At 37.7% G+C, this 18,116-nt stretch overlaps 2 protein-coding genes across 2 annotated transcripts in view; one reads left to right on the forward strand and one right to left on the reverse strand.

The window, feature by feature from the left end:
* Nucleotides 1-9,047, reverse strand: part of LOC140947412 (lipopolysaccharide-responsive and beige-like anchor protein) — a 66,724-nt gene extending 57,677 nt beyond the window's left edge. Inside the window, exons 1-9 of the mRNA XM_073396503.1 lie at nt 8,817-9,047; nt 8,454-8,558; nt 4,766-4,892; nt 3,963-4,063; nt 3,124-3,219; nt 2,399-2,520; nt 1,667-1,805; nt 839-955; nt 15-161 (exon numbers count right to left, since the gene is read on the reverse strand). Coding sequence (XP_073252604.1) covers nt 15-161; nt 839-955; nt 1,667-1,805; nt 2,399-2,520; nt 3,124-3,219; nt 3,963-4,063; nt 4,766-4,892; nt 8,454-8,558; nt 8,817-9,041 — 1,179 coding nt within the window. The 5' untranslated portion in view covers nt 9,042-9,047. The remainder of the gene's footprint in view (nt 1-14; nt 162-838; nt 956-1,666; nt 1,806-2,398; nt 2,521-3,123; nt 3,220-3,962; nt 4,064-4,765; nt 4,893-8,453; nt 8,559-8,816) is intronic.
* A 457-nt stretch (nt 9,048-9,504) lies between these two features.
* LOC140947413 (uncharacterized) lies at nt 9,505-18,116 on the forward strand. Its single transcript, XM_073396504.1, has 7 exons — nt 9,505-9,679; nt 10,443-10,754; nt 12,683-12,953; nt 14,206-14,326; nt 15,087-15,198; nt 15,708-15,740; nt 15,925-18,116. Exons 1-7 carry the CDS (start codon nt 9,659-9,661, stop codon nt 16,690-16,692), a joined length of 1,638 nt encoding a protein of 545 aa, XP_073252605.1. The 5' UTR covers nt 9,505-9,658; the 3' UTR covers nt 16,693-18,116.

Consider the following 18,116-nt stretch of genomic DNA (forward strand, 5'->3'; position numbering starts at 1 on the left):
AAAGCCCCATTTACCTTGTATCCGGGCCCCAGTCGATGAATGGCACCCACTGTCTGTGCACTTAATGCCTCTGAGAACAGATAAACGGCAGCCATTTGTCCACAGAACACAGTGGACTCGTCAGCCTTTGGGGATGAGCCTATGTAGCACTTGTCAAATGGCTGTGGAAAATGTTTGTTTCTCTTAAAACCAGTCATAGCTATACTCTACAACTAATGAGTTAATGCATCAGGAGCAATGAAAATAGCACCAGGACTTCAAACTTTTACTGGTAATAGAGGGTATGTGGAGGCACTGTATCTTTTACAATGTAAGTGAAACCGAAAATATATACATTACAGCAGTTGACTAACACTAAGTTAGATTTTAAAATCTGGTCATTTAGATACAAAAAAGACCTACAACCACAAACTTGCAAGATGATGAGGAAATTGAATTTGAAATGACAGCAGATGAGGCTGGGTTCACGAAATAATCAGAGTACACATATAATGTAAAAATAACTCACCAATGTTAGGAGGTCTTGATATGTTTTTTTTGTTCTTTTGCATAGGTTTAAATGTACTGATGGCCATAATTATGTCTTCATCTGTACCATTTCAATGGTTGTCCATTAAAAGTACCAGGGGAAAAGGATACTCCCATGCAGTCTCAAAACAATTCTTTCCATACAAAAGGAAATTTACTTCTTATGGAGTCGGAGAAAATGCCTTATTGTTACAAAAGTGAAAAAAATCTGATGGAATCACCTAAGGTGAATACGTGTTCTCTATCTGATATGCATCAGTGATCCAAGGAAATTTTGCTACTGACAAATAAAAGAATAAATAATATTTACCTCATTAGCATGGACCAGAGTTGTCTCTCCTGTAGAAACTACTTTACCATTAACAAAGCAACGGATCTCACTGGAATGAAATCTGTTGTACACATGTACAACTGTCACCATGTACCACTGAAAAAGTAAAACACTTTATCATGTATTAAACCTTTCAAGTGTTTTGATGAGTTTATTTGTCACGCTAACTAAAAAAATCTGTGGACAAAATACTACTGTGTTACAAATGAAAACTCTTTGACAGAGAATTTAAGAAGAAGAAGTGGAATTTTATTGTGAAATTTTTCTTAGGTCACTATCAGGCATAAAAGGATAGAGGATTAATTCACATAATTGGGATTTATTTGTATTAACAGAGGTAAGTTTCTTTCAAAGGTTGGAATTACCTTATTATAGGAAATTAACGCTCTGTGAAATTAAGGTATTGGAAATCAATGCAACTTAAATTAAAGCAAATTTAGTGGAAAACAACTTTCAAATAATGGAAATTAATGCAAAAGAGGGGGTAAAAAATAAGGCAGTTAAACCAAAAAAGTGCAAGAGATTTGGATAAGAAGTAAAAAAAAATTCGTAACAACCAAACTGGACGTTCAACAAATTCACTGCTTATTATTCAGTTCACTTGTGGGTTGTAACAAATAAAACTTTAGAGCTATGAAAAAGACCTGTTTATTACTCTGTCTATTGTGTATATTCAAATTTCAAACACTTACTTGCCAGAATTTCTGAATATTTTACTTTATGTCGAGGCTAACTCTGTATGAATGTGTTGTAAATGTTTGTATTCAGCAGTAATGTTTAATTCGAAACTGGACTATTATATGTAACCTTTTGAGGGTGAAACTCAAACTTGACCAGATGATGAAGGACTTTATTTTCACGTTTGCCAGTCTTTACAGCACTTTCCAAGACCAGCATGGGACCGGAGAAATGAGCAGAATAACCAAGCCCTTTCCCCGTCCGAAAGCTGCAACAACAAAAAATTGTACCAAACATTATTAAAAAAGAACTCTCTCTTAAGGTACAGAAAAATGGGTAACAAAAAATGTGCAACTTGTTTTGCAACATTTGATAGCGATGTTGCGCATTTTACCACCCACGTTCAAACCTGTTAACAACCTGATTTGTTGCAAGACAGGTTTGATGTGGGTGGTAAAATGCGCAACATCACTATTCAACTCATTTTGCTGCAATGTTGCAAAACAAGTTGCACATTTTTTGTTGCCCATTTTTCCATACCTTTAGTAACAGTTTATACTAGTTTCTTTTAAGAAAATACAAAGTCAAGTTTTCCACTCATCAGAGAGTCCTGTATTGAGTCATTGAAGCAAGTTTAGATTTCTATTCTTTACTATTAGCCAGTGGTTGACTTAAGCCTACTATTATTGTACTATAATAATGTACCAATGAAGAGAGAGGGTATAGCTTGTAGACTGGGACCCAAACTGACGGATCAGTCTTGCCTAAATGCTGTTCTCAGACATGACCCTCAGTGATACTATTTCATGGCTCTATGTGATTGAGGCATGCCTACTGCTACTAAGCTTATGATCAACTTACCAATACAAGTGGGGTTTGCACTTTTCTGCATTTGCAAGATGTGACGTGTCAAGACACAGCCATGTTGAAAAGGTAAAACCTGACTGAAGAGGCCATTTGGAAATGGGTGGTAATGTGATGGCCTGCAAAAAAATATTAACTTTACCAAATGAAGCACAAAATAGCAGAGACAACATTAACAAAGAGGCTGGGTGTTTACCATTGGTGAAATTTAAACTGTCCAGCCACAGATTAGGCTGTTACTAAATAGCACTGGCTGATTCAAAACTTTTAGTAACAGAGGGAGAGGGGGGTTAACTCATCCAGTCCCTAATATAAGAGGCCAAGGGAGGCCCAGCCTTGAAAATATTCTTTGGGACCCTCAAGGGCCTCAGCTTGGCCTACAAATAAGGTGGGGGCTAGACTACTACCCTACATGTAGATCTGCCACTGAATAGTATGCATTGCAGTGATGGGTTTAAAGTGAAATCTCTTGTAAAAAAATGCCTATTTCATGTTCAAAATAGCTACTAGTCTGGTCAGCCAGTTCTGACTTTTGGTAGGTAATTAATGCCCTTAGTCAGCAGTATCCTTTCAGCAGTTCTAGAAAAAGCAGTAAGTGTGTGGGAAAATATAATCCTGCGATGGAACATTCTAAAATTCCTCCAGACCAACCTGTGACTTAAACAATGGCCCACACTGTGAGGGTTCAGTACTATAGAGAGCTTGTAATGGCAACAACTCACCCCGCCCTCTTTTCCTGAAAAGCTGAAATAGACATCGGGCCCGTTCTTCTCCAACATCAGTTTTAACACTGTCAACAACTTTACTGTATGACAAGGCTGTAAACAAGGACAAAAATTACTTAGGAATTATTTATAACTTTGCATTCATTTACGAACTTTAATTACACTACCAGTTCCTAAGTAACAACAAAATTGTTATTAATCACAGATAAAAATCATGAAAAATATTTAAAAACACCCATGCAATACTATTAAGATTATGGCAAGTCTGCAACTGAAACACATCAAAGTAATTTAAGAAATACTTTAAAGAAAAATCAGTGAACTTGCAACTTATTTGTCTTGTGTGGTATAGTGAAGATCAACTATAGGGATTAACAATCAGAGGTTCATAAGCTCAAGCTTCAGCAGGATAGCCTGTGACTGCCAGCTAGGCTCTCAGTCAGTGCAGACAAATGAAAAAAGTGGGCAAGCAGCAAAAGAGCAAGCAAGCAAGTGAGAAAACAGCATAGAGAGAGAAAAGGAGAGCTTGAACTATCTTTTTAAAATCTCAGTCTGCCCACCACTCTACCCACTTCCAGAAAAAGTTTCTCATGTCAAAATGGCTAATGTCAAAATGTGCGGTGTGTTTGAGTCTGCATGCGCAAAGCCAAGTGTCTGACATAAGTGTTAATGAAAACTGCCAAAATTGACCCAGAATGAGGTATTGGAAACAATGCTTACAGGCTCAACTTCGCTGACTCACCCCAGCCCCTAAGTGGGTTTCACCCAACTTTACTCAATCTACCTTGCTACCCACTGTAAAGCCAGTCAGACATAAACTTTTTCTGTAAACTCACCCATTTTCCATTCACACCCTTCAAAGTGGCCAACAGTGTCTTGAGTTCTTTAACAGTGATGCTGTAACCAGACAAGATTCCTAAAAGTTCCACAAGTTTGTCTAGAAGAAAGGTGAAGAAAACCATCTTTATCCAGTATCACAGAGATGTCGCTAAGATTTCAAATTGCCAGGTAAATACAACAAGTGGCCGGGGAATGAAACAGCTAGGGCTTTCTTTTGCTTCTATTTTTCTTCTATTCTTCTATGAAAGTATAAGCGGCCATGTTCATAATAGCCAGGGGGAATCCCCGGCCCCGGCTCTTAATGACAGCCCTCTTATCATGATAGACTACTACTACAACTAGAGCTGTCCACTTGTGAGAGTGTATGTTAAGAGAGCTTCCAGTGTCTGGCCCCCACTGATAGCCCTGATTACATGATAAACTGTATTAACTGTGAAAACTAAACAAACAAGTGAGCCTTTCTATTGTTAATATTCATAAAAAATGACTACGGTACATGCACCTGTATGTCCACTGACAAAATCATTATATTGTTTCCTTAAAATAAGTTGTTACATAACTTTACTAAGAATTGCAAGACTCTGCAGGTTTTCCAGAACCTACACCCTTGCACCCTTCCTTGAATCCCCTCCAACATACAAAGATTAATAATAACTTTCCCTGGCCATTTTTCAAAGAATTATTATGCCATACCTTTAGTGGAACATACCCAGCTCGCAGATTTGTCAACCTCAAAATACATATAAGGAGATGACTTTTTGGGAGAACAGTGAAATATTTAACAGTTACATTTCCTTACCAGCAACAACTTCCCTCTCCTGTGTTAGTCGGCATAGTACCCTCTCAATCAAACCAATTTTAGTGGCTGCTTGCAAATTAGGAATGCTCTTTCTTAAAATTGCAATGAGCAATCCTAGAATTTGAACCTGTTTATGAAAAAAAGAACATTTTAAAGAAGACTGGACTCTGGGCTGTCACTAAGATTTCAAGTTGCCTTCTTGGTAAATACAACAAGCAGGCGAAAATCAAAGAGGTATGGGGGAAAAATTGATACCAGTACCCATGCAAAGTACTTTCCAACAAATATATATGTGGAAATACAGGGCTTTTATTAATGGCTGGTGGCCAGGGATTTTCCCTGGCAACTATGAATGTGACCCTAAGCTACTTTAATACCCTAATTGTCTCATTCCCTCTCTATTTGGTGTATTTACCCTTCAATTTGAGATCTCAGTGACAGGTCTGAAATATGTTGTCATGTCGGTTATATACATGTATGTAGGGCTGATTAAAAAAAAGAAAGAGTCAAAGATATTAAGACTGTTTATATACTTAGCTAAAGATGTTCATTATATAGCTTCCTGTTTGGGGGGACAAGAAATTTGTGCAGGACAAGCAATTTGACAGTCATTTGACAGGCGTCAGAAATTCCAAAAGAAAGTTTTTATTGGCTTCACAAGACAATAGCACATCACAAGGGCTTTGAATGTAAAATCAAAATGCAAATGAGCCATGATAAAAATTTTATCAAAACTAAGAGTTCTTTAAGTGTACAAAAAAGGGAAAAGACCAAACTTTGCTGCAGTCCACAGTTGAAAAAAAAGCAGCCTCTACTCCTGATCATCAATACATGGGTGCTTTGCAGAGCTTGATGGAATGATGTTAAAAACACAGTTGTTCATTGTTACTCCTGCCAAAAAGCTTTGGCCTTGACAGAATTCAGCAGGGGGATTTGGACTTGACCTCGTCTGGCTCTCAGCAGAAAACAATGATCTGCAAAAGATTTCTTCGAGAATTGACGTGGCGCCATTATTACTCATCGATCTTTGGCTCAAAGTATCAGACATTATGCTGCTGGCGTGTGAGGGTAGCTGATTCGTACAAACTCAAACTTTGCACATTTTTGTGGCCACTTAGTTGCATCACAAAATTTCCTGGCACACCAGTATCAAGCAGACAAGAAACTGACATTTTACTGATGGAATGATTCATCTTCCTGTTTTGAGCGGCTAAACCAGCAGTTTTTGCTGCTGTGGACATGAATTTCCCGATTTCATTTTTGGCGGGTGTCGAGCACTTGTTCCATGTTGTCTTTGGCACCAGGTTTGGTGGTTAACTGCAAGTAGATAGAATGGCAACTCTGGGCTGTTGGATTTCTGCAGACAGTGGTCCCTAAACAACTTGTTATAAAGAGCAGGTCATTTGTTGGTGCCAGTGGCAAAAGCTTTAAGACAGAATTGATGTGATGAGCACTATTGAGACCTTGTTTTCCTTTCAACGGTCCAAATTAGCACTACAAGGCCAGTCTCTGCATCCACGTCGAGCACTATATCTCCCCAATACAACTTTCTGCTTTCATCTCTAGCTCTGAAGCAAACCACTAGAGGGTGCTGCAATGCGTGCTGGTTGTGATTTCCAAATTAGCTTCCCTCCTTCTTCATCCATCAACTCACAGCCAGCATTCGGGTTGTTTCCACGTCCTTGCTTAACTAAACTCTTTCTCTTGGCGGCCAAAACGCTCCTTATGAGGATGTTAAAAGGAAGTTTTTGCTAAGTAATGTGACGCTGGATGCTCTTTTAAAAAAATGGAGACCAAGTCAGGCTCATAGTCACTGCCATCATTTTTTTTCAGGTCTTTGAAAAAAATGCAGAGGTTCTCGTTAAGATCAGGAAAAGGTATGTTTGTTATACCAAAAGAACCACTCAGTTTTCTTTGGCAATAGGTGTAGAATCTCTGCCAGTCTAGTTTAGTTTTCTTGACTCTGTTTTTCAATTTTTGGCTTTGGATGAAGTTGTCAATTTCTTGGCTAGAATATTCTTCTCCACTATAATTAACTTCTCCATCCGCTTCTTTCTCAAATACATTTAGGTCAAAATTTGGCAGGACGATGTTAACTTCCAGGCCCCGCTTATTCAAACATTGAATAGCACTATCCACCGGATAAATCACTATCCAGTGGATAAGTATTAGGGAAACTAATATTATTGCACTATCCAATGGGTGCCGGTAAATTTATCCAGTGGATAGCGCTATCCAGCCTAGGCCGCGGCTAGGTTGTTAGGGTTAACAGACAGTTTTTGATAGTTTTCTACCCTTTTTTTGCGGATAACGATTTAGAGAGCAAAATGAACAACTGCATTTATTTTGGTCTGTACAGTAAGTTATGGACTGCAAATTGACCAATCGCAGGGTGAAAACAGGCTTAGCCATATAATAAAAGGATTCAATGTCACTGCTGCATTGAAAATAACTAAATGCCTGGTTTAAGGTATTCTGCCCAAATATTGCTACCTATAGAATCATGACAGTCTTTGTGTCCCTATATTTTGGTCATGCCTGTTTATGTACAGAATCAATTTGCCTTTTTAAAAAAATAAACAAAAATATTTTAGCTCCATAATTTCTAAGGCACTCTGCATGTACTATCCTTAGGTTGTTTTCCTAAAAAAGGAAAAAACTGCAACTTTAGCTAAGAACTTTGAAAGTGCCTTAAGCAGGTCTTACCCATTAAATCCTCCGTCTGCAAATCAAGGCCTATTTTTTGTTTAATTTATCAACTGCATTCAAACCTTAACATCTAACAAAAGTTAATTTCTTTAACAAAGAAACCCTTTAGTCTCTAATATTTTTACCTTTCCATAACAATTCAAGACTGTCATAAGTAAGGGCTTTTATAATAATGGGTTGGCATTTTCACACACACTCTTCATTTTTAATTACACTTTAAGGCAACAAAATTTTTTTTGCAAACCATACTTTTAAAAAAAAAAATAAACATTATTCTTTTACTTATTCATAGTTTGATTTTGACTTTTGATATCTCAATTTACATGCATGCAATGTCTGATATGGTCTAACCAGGCACATTTTAATTTTAAGTATAAAGATGATCTATTTGTTTATTTATTATTATTTCTATTCTGCACATTCTATAAAAATAATCATATGCAAGATAAAGTAAGATTTGTGAAAATACAAATAGACACCTTTTTACCTAGAATGATAAATAAATTAAATCTAAAATTTCTCAAGAAAAGTCAATGATATTGTTAATAACACCTGCAGTGTCTACTTCCAGTAATATTAAGCTTACAGAACAATAAACATTAAGCTCAGATTACAGTGCGCTATCCTGTGGACTCCACGAGAGAAAGATATTTCTTACTGAGTCTTGTACCCTTGACAATGAAAGTTACCCATCAAAAACTATCACTATCAGCTAATCCGATGACTTGAAAATCGTGTGAAATAGTCATAGAAAGACTGGATTTTGTTAAAAGACCACTGATGCCAATATAACTATAGATCTGTACGGTTGGATCTTTTAATAATGAAATCCTAAAGTGCGAAATAATAAACATACAGCTTTGCTCGTAAGAGCTTTCAAGAGGTACTGTAAGTTTGTTATTTTTTGGGTGGGAAAATCTGGGTTTTTTGCAAGATGGCTCAGTGAAAGATACATCAGAGTTTTGGAAAAATCACGCACCTTTAACGAGACATTGCAGTGGCCTAACAGCTCCAATAATATGACAAGATCCGATGAGTCTTTGATGGTGAACCGCGCTTCCAGATCAAAAACTCCACCAACGAGCTGTTGTAACACAAAGGTTAAAAATAATATTTTGTAGGAAATAGAAAATGACATGTAATCAACATGATTCGCGCGCGCACCCAATCCGGAAATGTATTTCCTCCTTCCCTAAACTTTATAATCCAATATCACCTCAAGTTCGACGAATTAAATGAACCAAAAAAATTACCTTGCAATTGAAAATAGAACGCATATAATGCTGATCTTGTAAAATAAAGAGAATATTTAGGGAACAAATTTAAAAAAATAATGTCCTACCGAGTCAAACACGGTATCTACCACTTTTTTGTAATCGGTTTCGCCTTCGGCTTGTGCCTCACTGGCCAGTTGTATTAATTGTGCGAGTTTTGCTCTCGCTGCGGTGCCCACGACACTGATGGATCTTTCCCTATCATGATTCTTCCTGTCTCCGCTTCCATTGTTCTTTTTCTCAGGTAAGACTTGTTCGAATTGAGAGCTGCTAATTGCAGGTGAGTCCGCCATGTTGGTTCATGTTGAATGGAAGTGCGCATGTTCGAAGTTTTCACAGGTACACCACTTCACTATGAAAACTACAGTGTCGATAGAGTGATAAATTAAACAAAACAGATAACAATAAAAACGAAAACCCTGCATCATGAAAACTGAATAATTGACATTTTATCCTGATGGATCTCATGTTTTCTACCAACTGAAGAGTAAGAGTAAATAAAATGATATTGCTATCCCCAATCTCTCCTAACAAAACAAAATGAGAAACATGAATTCATGAATTAAAAATATCTCCTTCAAGTCAAGTCGTGGCGTTCTTCAGATCTGTGATAATTTCATATGATAAAAACAAACTTTATTTACAACCCCATCCCACCCTCACAAAGCAGAGTGAGTTTGTTGATTGAGTTTGGTTTTCCTGTGTTAAGCCTCGTTTTGGTTCAGTCAGCTGATCTCAGCGTCTTGTGTTGCCAAGTGTACGGGAACAGTCGGAAAGCGTGGTCTAGTGTATTTGCAGCGTTTTGGTGCCATATTTTGCCCGGTTTTTACCGTAAATGGGATTTTTAGTCCCTTAAACTCTTCTCTGAATATCATTTATTGTTTTGATAAAAATCTGACTTTTTTCTGAGATGCCAGCGCCACGATCTAAGGTAAATAATTTAGCACGGTAATTAGTTGTAAGTTTCAAAATGATGTTTACATCTCTGAATTCTTTATACGAGTAATCGAATGATCCGCTTAGACCTTAAACACTAAAATGATGTATTTTTGTTTTAAAGAGTTCAAAGAGTTCTTTAGTTAACATTTGTAGCATCTTACTGATGTTCGTGATGACTTTCTAGGGTTGTCAGACTACGCATTCTTTTACATTGTTTACAATAAACTTTTAACCAATATTGCCGGTATTTTGCGCTTTTATTGAAAACAGCCTTTAAATCTTTCAGGTGAGATATTCGCGTTATTGCTAATTCAAAATCATAAATTAATCTGTATCGCCATTGTTATGTCTAGTATACAGTAAACAGATATCTTCCATGGGTCCAACTGCATGAGCATGGATTGTCCCGGCAGATCTCGAGAATGTTGTTGTTATCAACAATTATAGTAGTTTTTAATAATTTACCAGATGTGTATTTTGCTTGGCTTATAGTTTCTTACCCTGAAAAATAAATGATATCATGAAATTTAGTTTGATCAGTAATTAGGTCCAAGGTTGACATAAATTTGTACAAAAAAATACAAACTAAAGAATCATAAATTATTGATATTTTTATTATTTATTAATCCCTACGGTCACAGCTGAGATCTGGATTAATGACTCTTGGGGATGGAATACATGTACTTCAGTTCTTACTTTGTGTACTGCTTGATCCTCCTTTTTTCTTTGTATTGTCACAAACTCTTTTCACATAGCGATACGAATCAGAGTATTCTACCCATTACAAAAAATTTGATGCAAGACGTCCATACACTGTAAAAGGAGAAGTTACAAGATCGCTGAGCTACAGCGACAGTAATGGCTCAACACCAAGGGCTGGGCTACAATCAAGTAAGCTTGGCACCATTCATGAACCCCCACTGCAAAGAAAGAGAATTGTCCCTTATGAGAAGAACCACAACATCTTCCCAACTTTTACTGTAAAGGAACAACCAGACAGGGAGTGGCTCAGAAGTGACAGGGAATCTTATAGATCTCGCACACCTCCTGGCAGAAGGCACAGAGAGGTAAAATAAAATTCTGCTCTCAATACTATAATACCTGTACATGTCAGTTAAAGAAATGAGTTGTTAATTTTATGACTTGCTAGCTGGAAAAAGTTTTGTATATCTGATTTATATGTGGATAGGTTAAGCTAGACTATCACTGAGATTTCAAGTTGCTTTAGGTATATAATAGTTGTTTAAAGGTTGGATAGTGCTATTCAATGGCTAAACCACTATTCAATCAATAAGTAATCTAAAGGAAACCAATCACATTATCTGCTGGTGGATAGTGATTTATCCAGTACAACCTAGACACTTATCTCTGAGCTGTACTGTAGATAACAATTATTATTCACTGAAGTGGAGGTGGCTAGTGGTGGGTACTAACAATTATTCCTCGAGCCTGAATGGGCTCTGAGTCAAAAGCCCATGAGGCCAATTGACTCAGAGACCATGAGTACGAGAGGAGTAAATTAGTAAAATCCAACTATAGCTAGTTGGTCCAAAATATCAAGACGACAGCCGCCATTGTTTTGGTTTTCAAAGCCGGCGCTTCTCACTACTTGTGGACTATAACATATAGCCTAGTAGCAGAGCTCTCATGCGCGAAGGGCGCCAGCATAGCACCATGGGTAAGGAAATGAAGTAATCTACCTATCCGAGAAAATTTTGTAATCACGTCACCGTATACCGACTGCCTATCCGAGAGACTGTCCGTCCACACCACAGGTATACCAATGAAAAATAACTCAATCAACAGGTATGGCAACCCAAATGCAACTCGAGGTTATTTTGGTGGGAAATCGCACAGCCAGCGGCGTCTTGTAAAGCAGAGACAACAAAAGAGTCAATAAAGACGAAAACGGAAAGTGGAAATTGTTTCTGTATCCATGTTGTCTAAAGTATTAAGCTTAGATAAATTGTCATATCCACAAATTTGGAATATAGAGCAAGAAAAAGACAGAGAAAAAGAGAAAGTGGGCGGCAGGCCAGCGAAGCTCAACGAGAAAAGGGGCGACAGGGATTTAGAGCAAGAGATAAAAAACAAAGGAGATATTTTTTAGTTGGAAGAACGACAAGAAGTTTCTGGAAGTTTCACGTTGTAGTTATGCAAAACAATGGCAAAGAAATGTACAAAAAAAGTGTGCTGCATGTGCAAAGTTGCTTTTGCTAATTAGACCTATTGTTGTTTTTCACTGTTTTCCGGCATTGCATGCTTTCGCTGCTTAGTATCACACAATTTTATATTTTGTTTGAACAAACTGTAAATATTATCAAGAGCTTCGCTTTTAGCCCTGGCTAAATCTATATATTAGTAGCTCAACCAATCAGAGTGCAGCATTGATAATAGGCCACCAGTTGGATTTTACTAAAGATATATATCCACCACTAGCCACAATGAGGTGAATATAATTATTATTGTTTTAATTAGTATATACTAAAACAGCCGAAGGTTTTCTTGCAAACAAATAAAATGTTTGAAGGCATTTGTGTAGCCCTTGAAGGGACATTTCTTTTGTATTTGAATCAGTCTGTTTTAGGTGATCATGTCAGCTGAATGAAGTAACGCAAGACTTAATTTGCATTATTGTAAACAACAAACTTTTTTCGGTGGTTTCATTGATAAACTCAGATTAAAAAGACAAAGCTTTACCTGTAAATACTTCCAAACCAAATTTTGTCGCCTTGTTCATGTTGTCAGACTTCTTCGCTTGTTTGTGAAATTTCTTTATTTGTTACAGTAGCAAGCCGGAAAGCCATTTTGCTCATAACTTACACCAGTTTGGTGACGCTCAGAGGTAAACAGCACTGGATATCCCATGTTTGAGTGGCCAATCAGATTGTGCGAAAAACAGTACTATCCACCGTTTTAGTTAATATTATAGTAAATGGTGTTTTCCTTCCCTTTGAACAACTGGGGCCTGATGGTTGAAGTGTTGTAAATTTAGGAGAAGACCATAAAGGAAGAAAGGGGCACCAGAGCAATTGACAGAAGTGAAACGCCAATCCTCGCAGCAGAGAGAAAAATCTTCAAGGAGCCACGTGCGGATATTCACCGGACAGTTTATGTACCAGACAGAATTAAGAGAAAGAGTACATACAAAGGTGATTACGTGGACTACAAGAAACAATCTAAAGCTCCAACTGGCACAAGACAAAACAGCAAGCAGAAACAACGCCAACAAAGTCCAAAGAAAGTAGTTGGTGGAAAGAAAGAAGGTAAGAAGATGGAAGAAAAATTGAACAATATGTCTGAATGTTTTGTTTGCAAATCCTTTAGTTTTGAATTAGGGCTGGAAGAGATGAAGGGTTTAAGTGGAAAGTATTATATGCTTTTGTGTGGACTTTCTTAAAGTCCGTTAATTTTTTTTGCCTGTTTGGGTGGTCCATTTTTTAAGTTTCTGTCAAAAATGGTATATTAAGAAGAGTAAGGCCAACAATCAGACCAGTCAGGTCAAAGCCTCAATCTCTTATAGAAACTTTGTTTACTATCGTCCCCTCTGCCCATTCCTGGGACTTAGCCTTTGCTGTAAATTAAAGTTAAATTCAGGTTAATTTTGTCTGCTGGCTTTTTTAAAAATAGTCTAGAATTATGGCAAGGAGACAAAGGAAATTGAGAGTATTATTAACCAGGATTAAAAGAAATTAACCTGGACTAAATAGCCAACATTTTGCAACCCCACCACTACTGGTTTCCCTTGTGAGGTGATTTTTGACAAACAAAGAATTCTGTACTAATGTCATGTCACTACTAAGATCTGGAAAGTGCTTCTGATTGGTTGAAGCAAATTTCCCAAGTGGCACAAACAATCAGAAGCCCTAACCCAGATCTGGGTAGTAATATATATCATCACTCTTGAAGAAATTCATTGGGTTAGTATGTTCAAATATCTATTCAAATGTTCTTAAAGCAGAGGCCCGAAAGAAAAATCCTAATGATGCTGACAGTTTGGATAACTGACAGCCATCTTTATCAAAACTAAAACGTCACAGGTGTCAGTAGCCCTAAATAGGCTTCAGAACACTCCTACCATCAACAGAGATAAGGGAGCATACTAGCGATCTCCTATATGGACCCATGTGATTTCCGCCCCCAACCAGGGGGGAGGGGCAGCCTCGACAGAGTGACTTTGCACATTTGTCACCATTAGCACCTTCAGAAGCCTATTTAGGGGTACTGAAACCTGTGATGTTTTAGTTTTGATAACGATGGCTGTCAGTCATCAAAACTGGGCAGCATCAAGACATTAGGATTTTTCTTTCAGGGTATGCTTTAAGAACATTTTAATGGATAAATTCATCATCAGAATGAAATTTATGTGCTTGTTCCTTGTGAAATGTGGGCTGTTTTCATCAGGCTAGTCTTGACCTTGACATGCAGCTAAGGCCTTTAGAAATATAGAAATATATATACACTGTATTTCTAAACACCAGTACTAACACCAGTCTTGTTTACATTCTACTGCACTAGGCACCAGCCCAGACCGCCTTCCTCCAGCTGGCATTCGCAGAGCAACAAGCATTGGTGATACTCGGCTCCTGAAACCTTCTGATGATTCCCAGTACATGAGATCTCCAGAACGTGAACAAAAGTAAATTTTTTTGGTATCCCTAGTGACTCATGAGTCAATTTTGTGCCCTGCATATTTCAGTGCCTACATGGGTAACAAATTAATACTGACCAGATTTAAGCAAAAGTGCTATCCAAAGTATTTTCCATTTTCAAGGATAAACTGGTCAGAATGAAGTATGTTCACAGCAATGCTGCTAAATCTCATTCAAACCAGTAAGAGCTACAAAACTCTTTGACTTTTCTGCCAAAAATACCTTGACATTCAGTTATCTTGGAAAGTTGACATTACTCAAAAGCAGACTGCAAGGTTCGTCAATTGAGTATGGCTGGACTAATGGTATAGATTTTTTTCCACGTATTCCAGCTGGAATCTGGATTAAAAAAGAATATAACTGAGGCTTTTATCTGTTTGAGAAACTTTCACCAGAGGATGAACTGTACCATACTTGAGATTTCAACCAAAATTCTCCGTCTTTTCGTTCCAAAATTAAACGCTCTAGTCGTCCCTCCCAAGTTAAACCGTCCCCTTTTTCTTATAACCCTGAATCCGAGGAAAAGAGATGAAGGGGTTATACTGACTTCGCCTTGAGATTCAAACTTGCAAAGAAAATGGCTTTTTGTGGTTAATCTACGATAGGAGCATATTATGAAAGCCATTTTTATGACGTTGAAGTTACAGAATATAGTGTTACAAGGCAAATAATTATGTACCTTTATTTTGTACTGTCATTTTATATTTTTACTGTTTGACTGTTTTAATTTTCTTTTCATTTTTCCAGGGTTTTTGACTCGGAGTATAGTAGCCGCTACACCCAGCCAACAAAATTCAAATACGTTGATGGTTTATGGATAGAAACTCCCGTTAATACTGGTGTAACTTACAACGTAAAGGTTAGCATGGAAGAAATGACAAAAACTGACTACACAGTGCAACAATATACTAATACACACATGCTCCCTGTTACCAGAAAAAGAATTAAAGAAGTGAAAAAAAAAAAAACAAAATGATGGAGAAAACGACAATAAAAATAATACAGTGAAAATATTACCTAAAGTAAAATATATATTATAATGATGATGCAAAAATAACTGAAGACGTGGCAAAGAAATAAATATATTAGAAAGCAAAAAAGATAAGAATACAATATCCACGCCAATTTATTGACCAATATTTATATTCGTACGTATTCAGCCAATAAAATCGCTTGTTTTCTGCAACATTTTCAACCTTGTTAGTATAATTCTTCTTATTTGTCAAACTATCTTTCTAACTAGAAACTCGTATAGCTTTAAATAATAAACTTTTAGTTTCGAATTATTATTATCGTTATTATTATCTTTTATTCTTATTTATTTATTTATTTATTTATTTATTTTTATTGTTACTTTTATTTTATTAGGACAAGAAGAAAACGCCGGATTGGTTTACTCAGGTATGTTGCATTATTTTTCCTGATTTTATTACGTCTTAATCATTGCAGTTTTTTATAACTTTTCCTATAATGTAAACTTCCTATTTTTTTAATACACGACTCAATTTTAAAGAACATTGCTCGCGCGTATCTCGCTCTCGTACAGCTGATCAGTCATATGATATGTTTTTTTTTTGTCTTGAAGGTGGTGGAACGACGTAATCAAGCCTATGGCTATTCCGAGCATGCACGAGGAACACACTTCTCTCGCGAGAATCTCGATGCGATCAACAGGGAACAAGCGGAACGTGCGAGTTCTCGATCCGAGTCACATAGATCCTCGTCTCCAGCTGAAGAAAGAAAGAGAGACCGAGATTTCATGCCACGACCCCGACCAAGGAGCGCTTCGCCACCGCGAAGACGCGAGGCATGGGCGGAGGAGCGTGAGCACTTACCGAGACGGTCCAACGACAGACGAATGAGTTTGGGAACAGACGCGACTTCTGATGACGACGAAATGGTTCTCGAGCGAGGCCGATCCCCAACTCCGGAGCTTCGGAATACGAGGAGCTCCCGACGACACCACCTCGATATAACAACGAACATCTTGAATGACAGCTTTGAAAAGTCGCTGTCGTTTTCCAAGAAGAAGAAACCTTCGCAAGGGGTTCGAAATGGATCTACCACTCCACTAAAGGAAGAAAGAGATATGAGACCAGTAAGTCCTGCCTCCAGTGTTGGTTTAGGAGATGACGCAAGATCGTATACACCTCCGCGTAAGGTTGAACGACCCCCTCCGGACGCCTCTGGTAACGGTTCAGTTGTTAGCGCAGGGGGAGGTGTAGGGGAAAGAGATGATGACGTCCTCTCCGTGTCCGCCATGTCCAGTCGAGCTTCCACGGCGTCTGAAACCCTTGAACGAGCAAGAAAACGGCGAGATGAGTTTTGGAAAAAAGAAAACACATCAAGATAGAACTTTCAGGCCCGAGTTTTTAATTGACCAAACGAAAAACAAAAACACCGAGATGAAAGAGTGTAGTTTTGAAAATGATTGACCTTTTTTGGTACGAGGTTCGATTCAGACTTGATACAGGGTGCCTTTGTTCAGATAATTGCTCTAACGAGTGTAAGTCAAAAGCGTATGTGAATTCCAAAAACAAACCTTACACGTCCTACGGGCGTGTCAAGGCTCGCGCGCTTCGACCGGCGAAAATCCACGCAGGCGCCTTGAAAGACCAAGGTTGAGAGGGCAAAAACGACTGTTTTGCAGTCTTTTAGTGTCAAGGATTAAGTTGCTTTAGATTCAACCTTGGTCGTAAGGTGACGTTTGACGTTCAGACGCCAATGAACCTCTGGCGTTCAATATCAACGACATACATCTGACGTTTTTTCGCAACTGACCTCAGAGTGTTAAGTCTGAATGGCCCTGTTGTAGATTCCTAGATTAAAGCATTTACTGAGTCAACTAGATGCAGCGCAAGTCGTAACGGCGCTGACACGATATCATCTATGATATGGTTTAACTTAACAAAGTGGCGCATAGCCACAAGTCACAAGCCATTTATCTTACTTTGGCCTTAGTGAACAAAGAGTTTATCAAGTTGATTTAGTCTCCATTCTTGTCACACATGTCATTTTGATCTACAGGTGAAAAAAAAAAGTGTAACCTCCGTTGAACTCGCGAGAAAAAATAAAGAAGTGAGTAGAGCTTGCACATAAATAAAAAATTACAACACTAAAACTTTAAGGGGAAAAAACCTTTACAGCATGTTTTAACATTGTACTTAAGAACGTGTATAAACTTGTAAATAAGAACTTGTATTCAAGAAACGTTTAATAGCGTTCTTGGCAAGGTTTTCAAAGTTTTACGTTTTACCTCTTGTTTTAGAAAATGGAATATGGTCAAAATTATGCTTGTGGTTTCACTCAGTATAATCCTGGCCTTTTTCATTGAACTGATTACATTCGACGCACTAATCCCGACCACTGCCGACCAGTTAATAGTTACAGACATCATGTGAAACCCCGTTTAACTGTGACGTAACTGTGGCTAAAACTCTCTAATGGGCATTACACTAGATATTTTAAAGTGTTAAAGACTCGTCAACTTTTTTAAAAATGTGATAAGTAACTAACAACATATATCAAGCTTTTTGACCCGGCTATAAGTTCCGCGAAAACGAACTCTCTCGATAAACACATCATAGGCCCATTCTCGTAAGTGGTCGCTTAGAGGACTTTGACTGTATTTAAATTAAGTTATATCACTTTTTAGAACGATTGTTCCCTCATCGTCCGCCTAAAGTTGGATTAAAAAACACCAATGAGTTGTCTCCATTACTGATTAGTTTTTAACGTAAAGTGGATTAAACCAGTGGATGATTTTGCATTAAAAAA

The sequence above is a fragment of the Porites lutea genome, chromosome 9 (assembly GCF_958299795.1).
Source record: "Porites lutea chromosome 9, jaPorLute2.1, whole genome shotgun sequence".
Classification (NCBI taxonomy): Eukaryota; Metazoa; Cnidaria; class Anthozoa; order Scleractinia; family Poritidae; genus Porites; species Porites lutea.